The 15,819-nt window shown below is 42.3% G+C and overlaps 1 protein-coding gene across 1 annotated transcript in view; it reads right to left on the reverse strand.

Moving 5' to 3' along the window:
* The window catches only part of rfx5 (regulatory factor X, 5), a 112,951-nt gene extending 100,528 nt beyond the window's left edge, over positions 1-12,423 (reverse strand). The window contains 1 exon segment of the mRNA XM_087984968.1: positions 12,288-12,423. Within this exon segment, the coding sequence (XP_087841094.1) occupies positions 12,288-12,348 (61 nt within the window). The 5' untranslated portion in view covers positions 12,349-12,423.
* Between the last annotated feature and the right edge of the window lie 3,396 nt (positions 12,424-15,819).

Genomic DNA, 15,819 nt, shown 5'->3' on the forward strand with positions numbered 1-15,819 from the left:
CGTTTGCAGTAAAAACGTTGTGTGTGTTTGCAGTAAAAACGTTGTGTGTGCGCAGTAAAAATGTTGTGTGTGTTTGCAATAAAAACGTTGTGTGTTTGCAATAAAAATGTTGTGTGTGCGTTTGCAGTAAAAACGTTGTGTGAGCGTTTGCAGTAAAAACGTTGCGTGCGTTTGCTGTAAAAACGTTGTGTGTGTGTTTGCTGTAAAAACGTTGTGTGTGTTTCCAATAAAAACGTTGTGTGCGTGTTTGCAGAAAAAACGTTGTGTGTGTGTTTGCAATAAAAACGTTGGGTGTGTGTTTGCAGTATAAACGTTGTGTGTGTTTCCAATAAAAATGTTGTGTGTGTGTTTGCAATAAAAACGTTGTGTGTGTGTTTCCAATAAAAACGTTGTGTGCGCGTTTGCAGTAAAAACGTTGTGTGTGTTTCCAATAAAAACGTGTGTGTGTTTCCAATAAAAACGTTGTGTGCGCGTTTGCAGTAAAAACGTTGTGTGTGTTTCCAATAAAAATGTTGTGTGTGTGTTTGCAGTAAAAACGTTGTGTGTGTTTGCAGTAAAAACGTTGTGTGTGCGCAGTAAAAATGTTGTGTGTGTTTGCAATAAAAACGTTGTGTGTTTGCAATAAAAATGTTGTGTGTGCGTTTGCAGTAAAAACGTTGTGTGAGCGTTTGCAGTAAAAACGTTGCGTGCGTTTGCAGTAAAAACGTTGCGTGCGTTTGCAGTAAAAACGTTGTGCGTGCGCAGTAAAAATGTTGTGTGTGTTTGCAATAAAAACGTTGTGTGTTTGCAATAAAAATGTTGTGTGTGCGTTTGCAGTAAAAACGTTGTGTGTGTTTGCAGTAAAAACGTTGTGTGTGCGCAGTAAAAATGTTGTGTGTGTTTGCAATAAAAACGTTGTGTGTTTGCAATAAAAATGTTGTGTGTGCGTTTGCAGTAAAAACGTTGTGTGAGCGTTTGCAGTAAAAACGTTGCGTGCGTTTGCTGTAAAAACGTTGTGTGTGTGTTTGCTGTAAAAACGTTGTGTGTGTTTCCAATAAAAACGTTGTGTGCGTGTTTGCAGAAAAAACGTTGTGTGTGTGTGCAGTAAAAACGTTGTGTGTGTGTTTGCAGAAAAAACGTTGTGTGTGTTTGCAGTAAAAACGTTGTGTGTGTGTGTTTGCAGTAAAAACGTTGTGTGTGTGTTTGCTGTAAAAACGTTGTGTGTGTGTTTGCAGTAAAAAAGTTGTGTGTGTGTGCAGTAAAAACGTTGTGTGTGTGTTTGCAGTAAAAACGTTGTGTGTGTGTGTGCAGAAAAAACGTTGTGTGTGTTTGCAGTAAAAAAGTTGTGTGTGTTTCCAATAAAAACGTTGTGTGCGTGTGTGCAGAAAAAACGTTGTGTGTTTGCAGTAAAAAAGTTGTGTGTGTGCAGTAAAAACGTTGTGTGTGTGTGTAGTGAAAACATTGTGTGTGTGTTTGCAGTAAAAACGTTGTGTGTGCGTTTGCAGTAAAAACGTTGTGTGTGTGTTTGCAGTAAAAACGTTGCGTGCGTTTGCAGTAAAAACGTTGCGTGCGTTTGCAGTAAAAACGTTGTGCGTGCGCAGTAAAAATGTTGTGTGTGTTTGCAATAAAAACGTTGTGTGTTTGCAATAAAAATGTTGTGTGTGCGTTTGCAGTAAAAACGTTGTGTGTGTTTGCAGTAAAAACGTTGTGTGTGCGCAGTAAAAATGTTGTGTGTGTTTGCAATAAAAACGTTGTGTGTTTGCAATAAAAATGTTGTGTGTGCGTTTGCAGTAAAAACGTTGTGTGAGCGTTTGCAGTAAAAACGTTGCGTGCGTTTGCTGTAAAAACGTTGTGTGTGTGTTTGCTGTAAAAACGTTGTGTGTGTTTCCAATAAAAACGTTGTGTGCGTGTTTGCAGAAAAAACGTTGTGTGTGTGTGCAGTAAAAACGTTGTGTGTGTGTTTGCAGAAAAAACGTTGTGTGTGTTTGCAGTAAAAACGTTGTGTGTGTGTGTTTGCAGTAAAAACGTTGTGTGTGTGTTTGCTGTAAAAACGTTGTGTGTGTGTTTGCAGTAAAAAAGTTGTGTGTGTGTGCAGTAAAAACGTTGTGTGTGTGTTTGCAGTAAAAACGTTGTGTGTGTGTGTGCAGAAAAAACGTTGTGTGTGTTTGCAGTAAAAAAGTTGTGTGTGTTTCCAATAAAAACGTTGTGTGCGTGTGTGCAGAAAAAACGTTGTGTGTTTGCAGTAAAAAAGTTGTGTGTGTGCAGTAAAAACGTTGTGTGTGTGTGTAGTGAAAACATTGTGTGTGTGTTTGCAGTAAAAACGTTGTGTGTGCGTTTGCAGTAAAAACGTTGTGTGTGTGTTTGCAGTAAAAACGTTGTGTGTGTGTGTGCAGTAAAAACGTTGAGTGTGTGTTTGCAGTAAAAACGTTGTGTGTGTTTGCAGTAAAAACGTTGTGTGTGTGTTTGCAGTAAAAACGTTGTGTGCGTATTTGCAGTTAAAACGTGTGTGTTTGCAGTAAAAACGTTGTGTGTGCGCAGTAAAAATGTTGTGTGTGTGTTTGCAGTAAAAACGTTGTGTGCGTTTGCAGTAAAAACGTTGTGTGTGCGCAGTAAAACTGTTGTGTGTGTGTTTGCAGTAAAAACATTGTGTGTGTGTTTGCAGTAAAAACGTTGTGTGTGTGTTTGCAGTAAAAACGTTGTGTGTGTGTGCAGTAAATACGTTGTGTGTGTGTGCAGTAAATACGTTGTGTGTGTGTTTGCAGTAAAAACGTTGTGTGTGTGTTTGCAGTAAAAACGTGGAGTGTGTGTTTGCAGTTAAAACGTTGTGTGTGTGTTTGCAGTAAAAACGTTGTGTGTGTGTTTGCAGTAAAAACGTTGTGTGTGTTTGCAGTAAAAACGTTGTGTGTGTGTTTGCAGTAAAAACGTTGTGTGTGTGTTTGCAGTGTAAACGTTGTGTGCGTGTTTGCAGTAAAAACATTGTGTGTGTGCGCAGTAAAAACGTTGTGTGCGTGTGCGCAGTAAAAACGTTGTGTGTGTGCAGTAAAAGCGTTGTGTGTGTTTGCTGTAAAAACGTTGTGTGCGTGTTTGCAGTAACATTGTGTGTGCGCAGTAAAAACGTTGTGTGTGTGTTTGCAGTAAAAAGGTTGTGTGTGTTTGCAGTAAAAACGTTGTGTGCGTGTTTGCAGTAAAAACGTGTGTGCATTTGCAGTAAAAACGTTGTGTGTGTTTGCAGTAAAAACGTTGTGTGTGTTTGCAGTAAAAACGTTGTGTGCGTGTTTGCAGTAAAAACGTTGTGTGTGCATTTGCAGTAAAAACGTTGTGTGTGTGTGTGCAGTAAAAAAGTTGTGTGTTTGCAGTAAAAACGTTGTGTGTGTTTGCAGTAAAAACGTGTGTGATTGTGTGCAGTAAAAACGTTGTGTGCGTGTTTGCAGTAAAAAAGTTGTGTGTGTTCACAGTAAAAACGTTGTGTGTGTGTTTGCAGCAAAAATGTTGTGTGTGTTTGCAGTAAAAACGTGTGCGTGTTTGCAGTAAAAATGTTGTGTGCGTGTTTGCAGTAAAAATGTTGTGTGTGTGTTTGCAGTAAAAACGTTGTGTGTGTGTTTGCAGTAAAAACGTTGTGTGTGTGTTTGCAGTAAAAACGTTGTGTGTGTGTTTGCAGTAAAAACGTTGTGTGTGTGTTTGCAGTAAAAACGTTGTGTGTGTTTGCAGTAAAAACATTGTGTGTGTGTTTGCAGTAAAAAAGTTGTGTGTGTTTGCAGTAAAAACATTGTGTGCGTGTTTGCAGTAAAAAAGTTGTGTGTGTGTTTGCAGTAAAAACGTTGTGTGTGTGTTTGCAGTAAAAACGTTGTGTGTGTGTGTTTGCAGTAAAAACGTTGTGTGTGTGTGTTTGCAGTAAAAACGTTGTGTGTGTGTTTGCTGTAAAAACATGTGTGTGTTTGCAGTAAAAAAGTTGTGTGTGTGTTTGCAGTAAAAAAGTTGTGTGCGTGTTTGCAGTAAAAAAGTTGTGTTTGCAGTAAAAAAGTTGTGTGTGTTTGCAGTAAAAACATTGTGTGTGTGTTTGCAGTAAAAACGTTGTGTGCGTGTTTGCAGTAAAAACGTTGTGTGCGTGTTTGCAGTAAAAACGTTGTGTGCGTGTTTGCAGTAAAAACGTTGTGTGTGTGTTTGCAGTAAAAACGTTGTGTGTGTGTTTGCAGTAAAAACGTTGTGTGCGTGTTTGCAGTAAAAACGTTGTGTGTGTGTTTGCAGTAAAAACGTGTGTGTGTTTGCAGTAAAAAAGTTGTGTGTGTGTTTGCAGTAAAAAAGTTGTGTGTTTGCAGTAAAAAAGTTGTGTGTGCAGTAAAAACGTTGTGTGTGTGTGTGCAGTAAAAACGTTGTGTGTGTGTTTGCTGTAAAAACGTTTGTGTGCGCAGTAAAAACGTTGAGTGTGTGTTTGCAGTAAAAACGTTGTGTGTGTGTTTGCAGTAAAAACGTTGTGTGTGTGTTTGCTGTAAAAACGTTGTGTGTGTGTTTGCTGTAAAAACGTTTGTGTGCGCAGTAAAAACGTTGAGTGTGTGTTTGCAGTAAAAACGTTGTGTGTGTGTTTGCAGTAAAAACGTTGTGTGTGTGTTTGCAGTAAAAACGTTGTGTGTGTGTTTGCAGTAAAAACGTTGTGTGTGTGTTTGCAGTAAAAACGTTGTGTGTGTGTTTGCAGTAAAAACGTTGTGTGTGTGTTTGCTGTAAAAACGTTGCGTGCGTTTGCAGTAAAAACGTTGCGTGCGTTTGCAGTAAAAACGTTGTGCGTGCGCAGTAAAAATGTTGTGTGTGTTTGCAATAAAAACGTTGTGTGTTTGCAATAAAAATGTTGTGTGTGCGTTTGCAGTAAAAACGTTGTGTGTGTTTGCAGTAAAAACGTTGTGTGTGCGCAGTAAAAATGTTGTGTGTGTTTGCAATAAAAACGTTGTGTGTTTGCAATAAAAATGTTGTGTGTGCGTTTGCAGTAAAAACGTTGTGTGAGCGTTTGCAGTAAAAACGTTGCGTGCGTTTGCTGTAAAAACGTTGTGTGTGTGTTTGCTGTAAAAACGTTGTGTGTGTTTCCAATAAAAACGTTGTGTGCGTGTTTGCAGAAAAAACGTTGTGTGTGTGTGCAGTAAAAACGTTGTGTGTGTGTTTGCAGAAAAAACGTTGTGTGTGTTTGCAGTAAAAACGTTGTGTGTGTGTGTTTGCAGTAAAAACGTTGTGTGTGTGTTTGCTGTAAAAACGTTGTGTGTGTGTTTGCAGTAAAAAAGTTGTGTGTGTGTGCAGTAAAAACGTTGTGTGTGTGTTTGCAGTAAAAACGTTGTGTGTGTGTGTGCAGAAAAAACGTTGTGTGTGTTTGCAGTAAAAAAGTTGTGTGTGTTTCCAATAAAAACGTTGTGTGCGTGTGTGCAGAAAAAACGTTGTGTGTTTGCAGTAAAAAAGTTGTGTGTGTGCAGTAAAAACGTTGTGTGTGTGTGTAGTGAAAACATTGTGTGTGTGTTTGCAGTAAAAACGTTGTGTGTGCGTTTGCAGTAAAAACGTTGTGTGTGTGTTTGCAGTAAAAACGTTGTGTGTGAGTTTGCACTAAAAACGTTGTGTGTGTGTTTGCAGTAAAAACGTTGAGTGTGTGTTTGCAGTAAAAACGTTGTGTGTGTTTGCAGTAAAAACGTTGTGTGTGTGTTTGCAGTAAAAACGTTGTGTGCGTATTTGCAGTAAAAACGTGTGTGTTTGCAGTAAAAACGTTGTGTGTGCGCAGTAAAAATGTTGTGTGTGTGTTTGCAGTAAAAACGTTGTGTGCGTTTGCAGTAAAAACGTTGTGTGTGCGCAGTAAAACTGTTGTGTGTGTGTTTGCAGTAAAAACATTGTGTGTGTGTTTGCAGTAAAAACGTTGTGTGTGTGTTTGCAGTAAAAACGTTGTGTGTGTTTGCAGTAAAAACGTTGTGTGTGTGTTTGCAGTAAAAACGTTGTGTGCGTATTTGCAGTAAAAACGTTGTGTGTGTTTGCAGTAAAAACGTTGTGTGTGTGTTTGCAGTAAAAACGTGGAGTGTGTGTTTGCAGTTAAAACGTTGTGTGTGTGTTTGCAGTAAAAACGTTGTGTGTGTGTTTGCAGTAAAAACGTTGTGTGTGTTTGCAGTAAAAACGTTGTGTGTGTGTTTGCAGTAAAAACGTTGTGTGTGTGTTTGCAGTGTAAACGTTGTGTGCGTGTTTGCAGTAAAAACATTGTGTGTGTGCGCAGTAAAAACGTTGTGTGAGTGTGCGCAGTAAAAACGTTGTGTGTGTGCAGTAAAAGCGTTGTGTGTGTTTGCTGTAAAAACGTTGTGTGCGTGTTTGCAGTAACATTGTGTGTGCGCAGTAAAAACGTTGTGTGTGTGTTTGCAGTAAAAAGGTTGTGTGTGTTTGCAGTAAAAACGTTGTGTGCGTGTTTGCAGTAAAAACGTGTGTGCATTTGCAGTAAAAACGTTGTGTGTGTTTGCAGTAAAAACGTTGTGTGTGCATTTGCAGTAAAAACGTTGTGTGCGTGTTTGCAGTAAAAACGTTGTGTGTGCATTTGCAGTAAAAACGTTGTGTGTGTGTTTGCAGTAAAAACGTGTGTGATTGTGTGCAGTAAAAACGTTGTGTGCGTGTTTGCAGTAAAAAAGTTGTGTGTGTTCACAGTAAAAACGTTGTGTGTGTGTTTGCAGCAAAAATGTTGTGTGTGTTTGCAGTAAAAACGTGTGCGTGTTTGCAGTAAAAATGTTGTGTGCGTGTTTGCAGTAAAAATGTTGTGTGTGTGTTTGCAGTAAAAACGTTGTGTGTGTGTTTGCAGTAAAAACGTTGTGTGTGTGTTTGCAGTAAAAACGTTGTGTGTGTGTTTGCAGTAAAAACGTTGTGTGTGTGTTTGCAGTAAAAAGGTTGTGTGTGTTTGCAGTAAAAACATTGTGTGTGTGTTTGCAGTAAAAAAGTTGTGTGTGTTTGCAGTAAAAACATTGTGTGCGTGTTTGCAGTAAAAAAGTTGTGTGTGTGTTTGCAGTAAAAACGTTGTGTGTGTGTTTGCAGTAAAAACGTTGTGTGTGTGTGTTTGCAGTAAAAACGTTGTGTGTGTGTGTTTGCAGTAAAAACGTTGTGTGTGTGTTTGCTGTAAAAACATGTGTGTGTTTGCAGTAAAAAAGTTGTGTGTGTGTTTGCAGTAAAAAAGTTGTGTGCGTGTTTGCAGTAAAAAAGTTGTGTTTGCAGTAAAAAAGTTGTGTGTGTTTGCAGTAAAAACATTGTGTGTGTGTTTGCAGTAAAAACGTTGTGTGCGTGTTTGCAGTAAAAACGTTGTGTGCGTGTTTGCAGTAAAAACGTTGTGTGTGTGTTTGCAGTAAAAACGTTGTGTGCGTGTTTGCAGTAAAAACGTTGTGTGTGTGTTTGCAGTAAAAACGTTGTGTGTGTGTTTGCTGTAAAAACGTGTGTGTGTTTGCAGTAAAAAAGTTGTGTGTGTGTTTGCAGTAAAAAAGTTGTGTGTTTGCAGTAAAAAAGTTGTGTGTGCAGTAAAAACGTTGTGTGTGTGTGTGCAGTAAAAACGTTGTGTGTGTGTTTGCTGTAAAAACGTTTGTGTGCGCAGTAAAAACGTTGAGTGTGTGTTTGCAGTAAAAACGTTGTGTGTGTGTTTGCAGTAAAAACGTTGTGTGTGTGTTTGCTGTAAAAACGTTTGTGTGCGCAGTAAAAACGTTGAGTGTGTGTTTGCAGTAAAAACGTTGTGTGTGTGTTTGCAGTAAAAACGTTGTGTGTGTGTTTGCAGAAAAAACGTTGTGTGTGTGTTTGCAGTAAAAACGTTGTGTGCGTGTTTGCAGTAAAAACGTTGTGTGTGTGTTTGCAGTAAAAACGTTGTGTGTGTGTTTGCAGTAAAAACGTTGAGTGTGTGTTTGCTGTAAAAACGTTTGTGTGCGTGTTTGCAGTAAAAACGTTGTGTGTGTGTTTGCAGTAAAAACGTTGAGTGTGTGTTTGCTGTAAAAACGTTTGTGTGCGTGTTTGCAGTAAAAACGTTGTGTGTGTGTTTGCTGTAAAAACGTTTGTGTGTGTTTGCTGTAAAAACGTTTGTGTGCGTGTTTGCAGTAAAAACGTTGTGTGTGTGTTTGCTGTAAAAACGTTTGTGTGCGTGTTTGCAGTAAAAACGTTGTGTGTGTGTTTGCAGTAAAAACGTTGAGTGTGTGTTTGCAGTAAAAACGTTGTGTGTGTGTTTGCAGTAAAAACGTTGTGTGTGTGTTTGCAGTAAAAACGTTGAGTGTGTGTTTGCAGTAAAAACGTTTGTGTGCGTGTTTGCAGTAAAAACGTTGTGTGTGTGTTTGCTGTAAAAACGTTTGTGTGTGTGTTTACAGTAAAAACGTTGTGTGTGTGTGTGCAGTAAAAACGTTGAGTGTGTGTTTGCTGTAAAAACGTTTGTGTGCGTGTTTGCAGTAAAAACGTTGTGTGTGTGTTTGCAGTAAAAACGTTGTGTGTGTGTTTGCTGTAAAAACGTTTGTGTGCGTGTTTGCAGTAAAAACATTGTGTGTGTGTTTGCAGTAAAAACGTTGAGTGTGTGTTTGCAGTAAAAACGTTTGTGTGCGTGTTTGCAGTAAAAACGTTGTGTGTGTGTTTGCTGTAAAAACGTTTGTGTGCGTGTTTGCAGTAAAAACGTTGTGTGTGTGTTTGCAGTAAAAACGTTGAGTGTGTGTTTGCTGTAAAAACGTTTGTGTGCGTGTTTGCAGTAAAAACATTGTGTGTGTGTTTGCAGTAAAAACGTTGTGTGTGTGTTTGCTGTAAAAACGTGTGTGTGTTTGCAGTAAAAAAGTTGTGTGTGTGTTTGCAGTAAAAAAGTTGTGTGTTTGCAGTAAAAAAGTTGTGTGTGTGTTTGCAGTAAAAACGTTGTGTGTGTGTGTGCAGTAAAAACGTTGTGTGTGTGTGTGCAGTAAAAACGTTGTGTGTGTGTTTGCTGTAAAAACGTTTGTGTGCGCAGTAAAAACGTTGAGTGTGTGTTTGCAGTAAAAAACGTTGTGTGTGTGTTTGCAGTAAAAACGTTGTGTGTGTGTTTGCTGTAAAAACGTTTGTGTGCGTGTTTGCAGTAAAAACGTTGTGTGTGTGTTTGCAGTAAAAACGTTGAGTGTGTGTTTGCTGTAAAAACGTTTGTGTGCGTGTTTGCAGTAAAAACGTTGTGTGTGTGTTTGCAGTAAAAACGTTGTGTGTGTGTTTGCTGTAAAAACGTTTGTGTGCGTGTTTGCAGTAAAAACATTGTGTGTGTGTTTGCAGTAAAAACGTTGAGTGTGTGTTTGCAGTAAAAACGTTGTGTGCGTGTTTGCAGTAAAAACGTTGTGTGCGTGTTTGCAGTAAAAACGTTGTGTGTGTGTGTGCAGTAAAAACGTTGTGTGTGTGTGTGCAGTAAAAACGTTGTGTGTGTGTTTGCAGTAAAAACGTTGTGTGTGTGTTTGCTGTAAAAACGTTTGTGTGCGCAGTAAAAACGTTGTGTGTGTTTGCAGTAAAAACGTTGTGTGTGTGTTTGCAGTAAAAACGTTGTGTATGTGTTTGCAGTAAAAAAGTTGTGTGTGTGTTTGCAGTAAAAAAGTTGTGTGTGCAGTAAAAACATTGTGTGTGTGTGTGCAGTAAAAACGTTGTGTGTGTGTTTGCTGTAAAAACGTTTGTGTGCGCAGTAAAAACGTTGAGTGTGTGTTTGCAGTAAAAACGTTGTGTGTGTGTTTGCAGTAAAAACGTTGTGTGTGTGTTTGCTGTAAAAACGTTTGTGTGCGTGTTTGCAGTAAAAACGTTGTGTGTGTGTTTGCAGTAAAAACGTTGAGTGTGTGTTTGCAGTAAAAACGTTGTGTGCGTGTTTGCAGTAAAAACGTTGTGTGCGTGTTTGCAGTAAAAACGTTGTGTGTGTGTGTGCAGTAAAAACGTTGTGTGTGTGTGTGCAGTAAAAACGTTGTGTGTGTGTTTGCAGTAAAAACGTTGTGTGTGTGTTTGCTGTAAAAACGTTTGTGTGCGCAGTAAAAACGTTGAGTGTGTGTTTGCAGTAAAAACGTTGTGTATGTGTTTGCAGTAAAAAAGTTGTGTGTGTGCAGTAAAAAAGTTGTGTGTGTGTGTGTGTATGTTGTAAAAACGTTGTGTGTGTGGGGGGGTGTTTGTGTGTGGGTGTGTGTGTGAGGTGTGAGTGTGAATTTGTGTGAATGTGTGTGTATGTGTGAATGTGTGTGTATGGGTGTGTGTGTGTGTGTGGGTGTGAGTGTGTGTGTGAGAGAGTGTATGTGTGTGTGTGTGTGTGTGTGTGTGTGTGTGTGTGGTGTGCACATGCGTGTGCTGAGAATTACCCCTAAAGGCAGCTGGGTGGCGTGTATGGGTGTGGAGTTGGACAGCATTGTGGGAGTGGATGAGGGGCAAGGTGGGTGGTGGGGCATGGACAGGCAGGGGGCAGGGACAGACTGGGGAGCTGGGGTCCACGCGCGGTGTGTTGCCGCCTAGCCTCCTCAACTGGGAGCAGACTTAGCAAGTGCTCGCTGTGTCAATCACACTGAACTGATGGAGTGGGGGGGTTGGTTGGGGGGGGTTAGGAACGTGGGAGGCTTCAGCAAAGCTGCAGGTCCCTTACAGACAAACTCTGAGACAGAGAGGGAACAAGGCAGGCAGAGCGAGGAAAAACGGAACTTCATGAAAACGCCAAGCCCCAGACGAGAGGTATTGAATCAGTTATCCGAATAATCAATTATCCAAACGAAATATCCCATCTCATTCGGATAACTGAGGTTCCTCTGTAGGTCCTCCCTCATCCTTCTAAACACTATCGAGTCTAAACCCAGAGTCCTCAAATATCCCTTCGATGTTAAGTTTTTCATCCAGGGACCATTCTCATCTGCACATGCTCCAGGGCCAGTACGTTCTCCCTGAGATATGGGGCCCACAACTGTCTACTCTGAAGCCAGCGGCATCTTTAACTGGTAAGCCTGTGTGCCTTCATACATCTCACACATACGCACAGGACGCATCTGTGCCTTTCAGTTTTTTTTCATTGCCTTGGTGTATACTGTGAGATTATTAGAAGGATGTTGTGAAATTTGAAAGGGTTCAGAAAAGATTTACAAGGATGTTGCCAGGGTTGGAGGATCTGAGCTACGGGGAGAGGCTGAACAGGCTGGGGCTGTTTTCCCTGGAGTACTACCACTAGCTGCTGGTACACCTTGCACTGCTTTCTAAGCACATGCTCATTTCCCCTTCAGCATTGACCAGGGTCTGTCATCCTATTCAGCTTGCATGTTAAGCCCTGGTGGAGACGCGGCAGCTTGTTACAGTAGGGAAGCACTGAACAATAATGAGAGATGGACATTCTGATGCACTCGCACCTCATTACAGCTTCATAACAAACTACAGCTCAACCAGAGGATTGAATTTTCTCAACCCAAAAAAAAAAGATTCTGTGTGCCGTTCAGTCTCCAATTCTCTCCCTCCCAGCTTCAAAAAGCCACACCAGACGATGTGGGAGAAAAGAAAAATGCAGCCTCTGACAGCTCCCAAGTTGTACGTCAGCCCTCAGGCAGTCCAACTCCCATTCCCGTTTATCATCCCAAGGGGAAAGATATACGTTTGATCTCTTTCGTGCCTCCACCTTCGAAGGAACAGAACACCGTTTCTCAAAGCCCATCGGCAGCAGCTAAGTGTAACACTTCTGAGATTTGTAGCTCAGGTTGAGGATCGGGATGTAGGTTTGCTCGCTGGGCTGGAAGGCTCGTTTTTGGACGTTTCGTCACCACACTCGGTAATATGGAAAATAAAGAGCATGACAGCATGGGAAGGGTTAAAGCATGAAGTCCACTGGTGATCTGTGCAAGGCAGGATGGGATAAGAATAGTGGAACATTCTTATACCAATGAGCAGAGTCAGGTTAAGGCGAAATGAGATAACAGTTAGTAGAGCTAGTTTCCCTGTTAAGTATCATTATGACAAGATTGGGACCATGAATATTTGGGACATGACATTAAATATCTAATTAACAGTTAGTAGAGTCAGCTTGAGACAGGAGACTATTGTAATAGATGGAATAGCTAAATATCTAATCGTGACAGGTTACTCTGGAATGGAAGATCACTGTAGCAGAGATGATAATAAATATCTAACCGTGACATTAGAATAACATTAAGTAAAATGGACAACTAAAGAGATAATGGGAACTAACATTGCTGGTTTATTGTGTAGCTAGAGTGAGGTACTTTGATTAATATAGTTGGACATGCTGACAGGCTAACAGAAACAGGATTAAAAAAGCATGCACCCTGAGGCTTGGGGGCACTTGAGAATCTGTGTTCTCAGTGTCTTTTGTTTGCAAATAAAAGACCTACTTCTTGAAGAACTCTCTGCGTCTCCTGGTGATTCTCTACATTTTCTCCACGACAGTAACATCACCTCCGGATGAAGCACTGGTGGTAGTGACCCGCTTTCTAAACACAAGAATAGAAATCGGGTCGCTAACGCCAGTGCTTCGACGATGCTACCTAGTATGGGGACGAAACGTCTGAAAATGAACCCTGCAGCTCAGCGAGCAAACCTCCATCCAAGTGTAACGTCCACAACGGACTATGGCATAAGCCCCACTCCACCCTGGAGTTGCAACAAAGGTATAAACTCACTGCTGCAACCGCAGATCTCAATCTTTCTCTGGCTGACTCCCACTCTGAATTAGTACAATTCGCAACAGGTTTCTTTGGTCGCAATGAAAGAAAAAAAAAACTATTTATTGTACGACCCTTTATATTGACAAGAACAGTAAAAGGATGGGATTTCTAATTTGTGGAACTTATTCTCTATGTTTTTAAAATCTGCAGCCCACCCTCTCCACAACACACACATACAAAAAGACAAGTATTGAGTACAGGAGTTGGGAGGTCATGTTGCGTGCATTTCTGGTCTTCTCCTTCCTATCGGAAAGATGTTGTGAAACTTGAAAGGGCTCAGAAAAGATTTACAAGGATGTTGCCAGGGTTGGAGGATTTGATCTACAGGGAGAGGCTGAACAGGCTGGGGCTGTTTTCACTGGAGTGTCGGAGGCTGAGGGGGTGACCTTATAGAGGTTTATAAAATTATGAGGGGCATGGATAGGATAAATAGACAAAGTCTTTTCCCTGGGGTTGGGGAGTCCAGAACTAGATGGGCATAGGTTTAGGGTGAGAGGGGAAAGATATAAAAGAGACCTAAGGGGCAACTTTTTCACGCAGAGGGTGGTACGTGTATGGAATGAGATGCCAGAGAATGTGGTTGAGGCTGGTACAATTGCAACATTTAAAAGGCATTTGGATGGGTATATGAATAGGAAGGGTTTGGAGGGATATGGGCCGGGTGTTGGCAGGTGGGACTAGATTGGGTTGGGATATCTGGTCGGCATGGACGGGTTGGACCAAAGGGTCTGTTTCCATGCTGTACATCTCTATGACTCTAAGTTATGAGCAGGGGAGAGAAAGATTACTCAGAGGAACTGTGTTACCAGGCCAAAACGGTAAAACTAGCTGAGTCAGAGATGTACAGCATGGAAACAGACCCTTCGGTCCAACCCGTCCATGCCGACCAGATATCCCAACCCAATGTAGTCCCACCTGCCAGCACCCGACCCATATCCCTCCAAACCCTTCCTATTCATATACCCATCCAGATGCCTTTTAAATGTTGCAATTGTACCAGCCTCCACCACTTCCTCTGGCAGCTCATTCCATATCCGTACCAATCCTCTGTGTGAAAAAGTTGCTCCTTAGGTCCCTTTTATATCTTTCCCCTCTCACCCTAAACCTATGCCCCTCTAGTTCTGGACTCCCCCACCCCAGGGAAAGGACTTTGTCTATTTTTCCTATCCATGCCCCTCATAATTTGAGTCAATTTCAATTTTTTACTCAGGGGTGTAGGCATCTTCAACTAGGCCAACATTTAGTGCCCATCCCTAATGGCCCAGAGGGCAGTTAAGAGTCAACCACATCGCTGTGGATATGGAGTAGGCCAGACCAGGTACGGACGACAGATTCCCTTCCTCAAAGGACATTAATTGATGCTACCTCAGAGTAAGGGGTGTTGGTGATGGTGGTGGAGTGCCCCCCTAAATTTACCCTCCCCGCTCCACCCCAGCTTTTGGTGAGGAAGGAGGGGGAGGTCATGAGGGGGTTGGGAGGATGCAGGGAGTAAAGTATAACCTCTCCAATGCCCGCTGCCCCCATTATTTACCACTGTGGATGCCCCGTCCCTGAAGTGTTAACTGGGGGGAGGGGGGGGGGAGGGAAACCAGGATTGGGAGGGGTGAGGGAGGATGAGGGGTGGTGGTGGGTAGGGATAAATCATACACTCTCTCATGCCCTCTTTCCCCAACTATTTACCCCATTGGATTCACACATACATAAAGAAACACACACATTTATAATCCCCTCCTTTCCTGAGATGCTGGATTGGGGGGTGAATGTTACCGTTTCTCTAATTACCCTCCTTACACCCACACACACTGCTTCCCCCCATTTATTAACCTCTCTTTAAACCCATCCCACCCCTTTAACAACCACCCCCCAAACCCCATTAATTTACCCCTTTGTTTTCCTTCACGCCCCCACACACACATTTATAACCCCGTGTCCCACTCCTGTGATTGTTTGGGGCGGGGGGAGGTCAATGGTGTTAATTTAACCCTCTCACTAATTACCTCCTTTACCAGACCCCTCCCCCCATTAATTTACCCCTTTGGATTTCACACCCCTCCCTCACACATACACAAAACTCCCGTGCCATTCCTGTAATTGTTTGGGGGGGGGGGGGGGGGGCTGTTAATTTAACCCTCTCACTAATTACCCCTTTTCCCCACCCCCTCCCCATTTACCCCCCAATAATTTATCCGTTTGGATTTCTCACCACCTCCTCCCACACAGACACAGTTTATAACCCCCCCTCCCATTCCTGAGTGTGTTTGGGGAATGGGGGGGGGGGGGGAGAAACACAATGGTGTTAATTTAACCCTTTCACTAATTATCCCCTTTACCCACCCCATCTCCATCGACCCACCCTCCCCCAATAATTTACCTCCTTGGATTCCACCCCCTCCCACAAAATTACAATTTATGACTCCCCCCCCCCCCCCCCCCCCCCGCCCTCCCATTCCTGAGAGTGTTTGGGGATGGGGGCAATGGTGTTAATTTAACCTTCCTACTAATTACCCCTTTTACCCACCCCTCCCCATTTACCCCCCCCCAATAATGTACCCCTTTGGATTCCACCCTCCCAAAAAGTTTATAACCCCCCCCCCTCCCATTCCTGAGATAGTTTGGGGTGGATGGGGGGGGCAATGGTGTTAATTTAACCCTCTCACTAATTACCCCTTTTACCCCCCTCCCCCAATAATGTACCCCTTTGGATTCCACCCTCCCACACAGTTTATAACCCCCCCATTCCATTCCTGTGATAGTTTGGGGGAGGTGGGGGGGGGCAATGGTGTTAATTTAACCCTCTCACTAATTACCCCTTTTACCCCCCTCCCCCAATAATGTACCCCTTTGGATTCCACCCTCCCACATAGTTTATAACCCCCCCTCCCATTCCTGAGATAGTTTGGGGGGGGATGGGGGGGGGGGGCAATGGTGTTAATTTAACCTTCTCACTAATTACCCTTTTACCCCCCTCCCTCAATAATGTACCCCTTTGGATTCCACCCTCCCACACAGTTTATAACCCCCCCCCCCTCCCATTCCTGAGTTAGTTTGGGGGGATGGGGGGGGGCAATGGTGTTAATTTAACCCTCTCACTAATTACCCCTTTTACCCCCTTCCCCCAATAATGTACCCCTTTGGATTCCACCCTCCCACACAGTTAAAAACCCCACCCCCTTCCATTCCTGTGATAGTTTGGGGGGGA

The sequence above is a fragment of the Chiloscyllium plagiosum genome, unplaced genomic scaffold (genome assembly GCF_037043375.1).
Source record: "Chiloscyllium plagiosum isolate Xiang-an unplaced genomic scaffold, Cpla_swu_hap1 HiC_scaffold_50, whole genome shotgun sequence".
Taxonomy (NCBI): Eukaryota; Metazoa; Chordata; class Chondrichthyes; order Orectolobiformes; family Hemiscylliidae; genus Chiloscyllium; species Chiloscyllium plagiosum.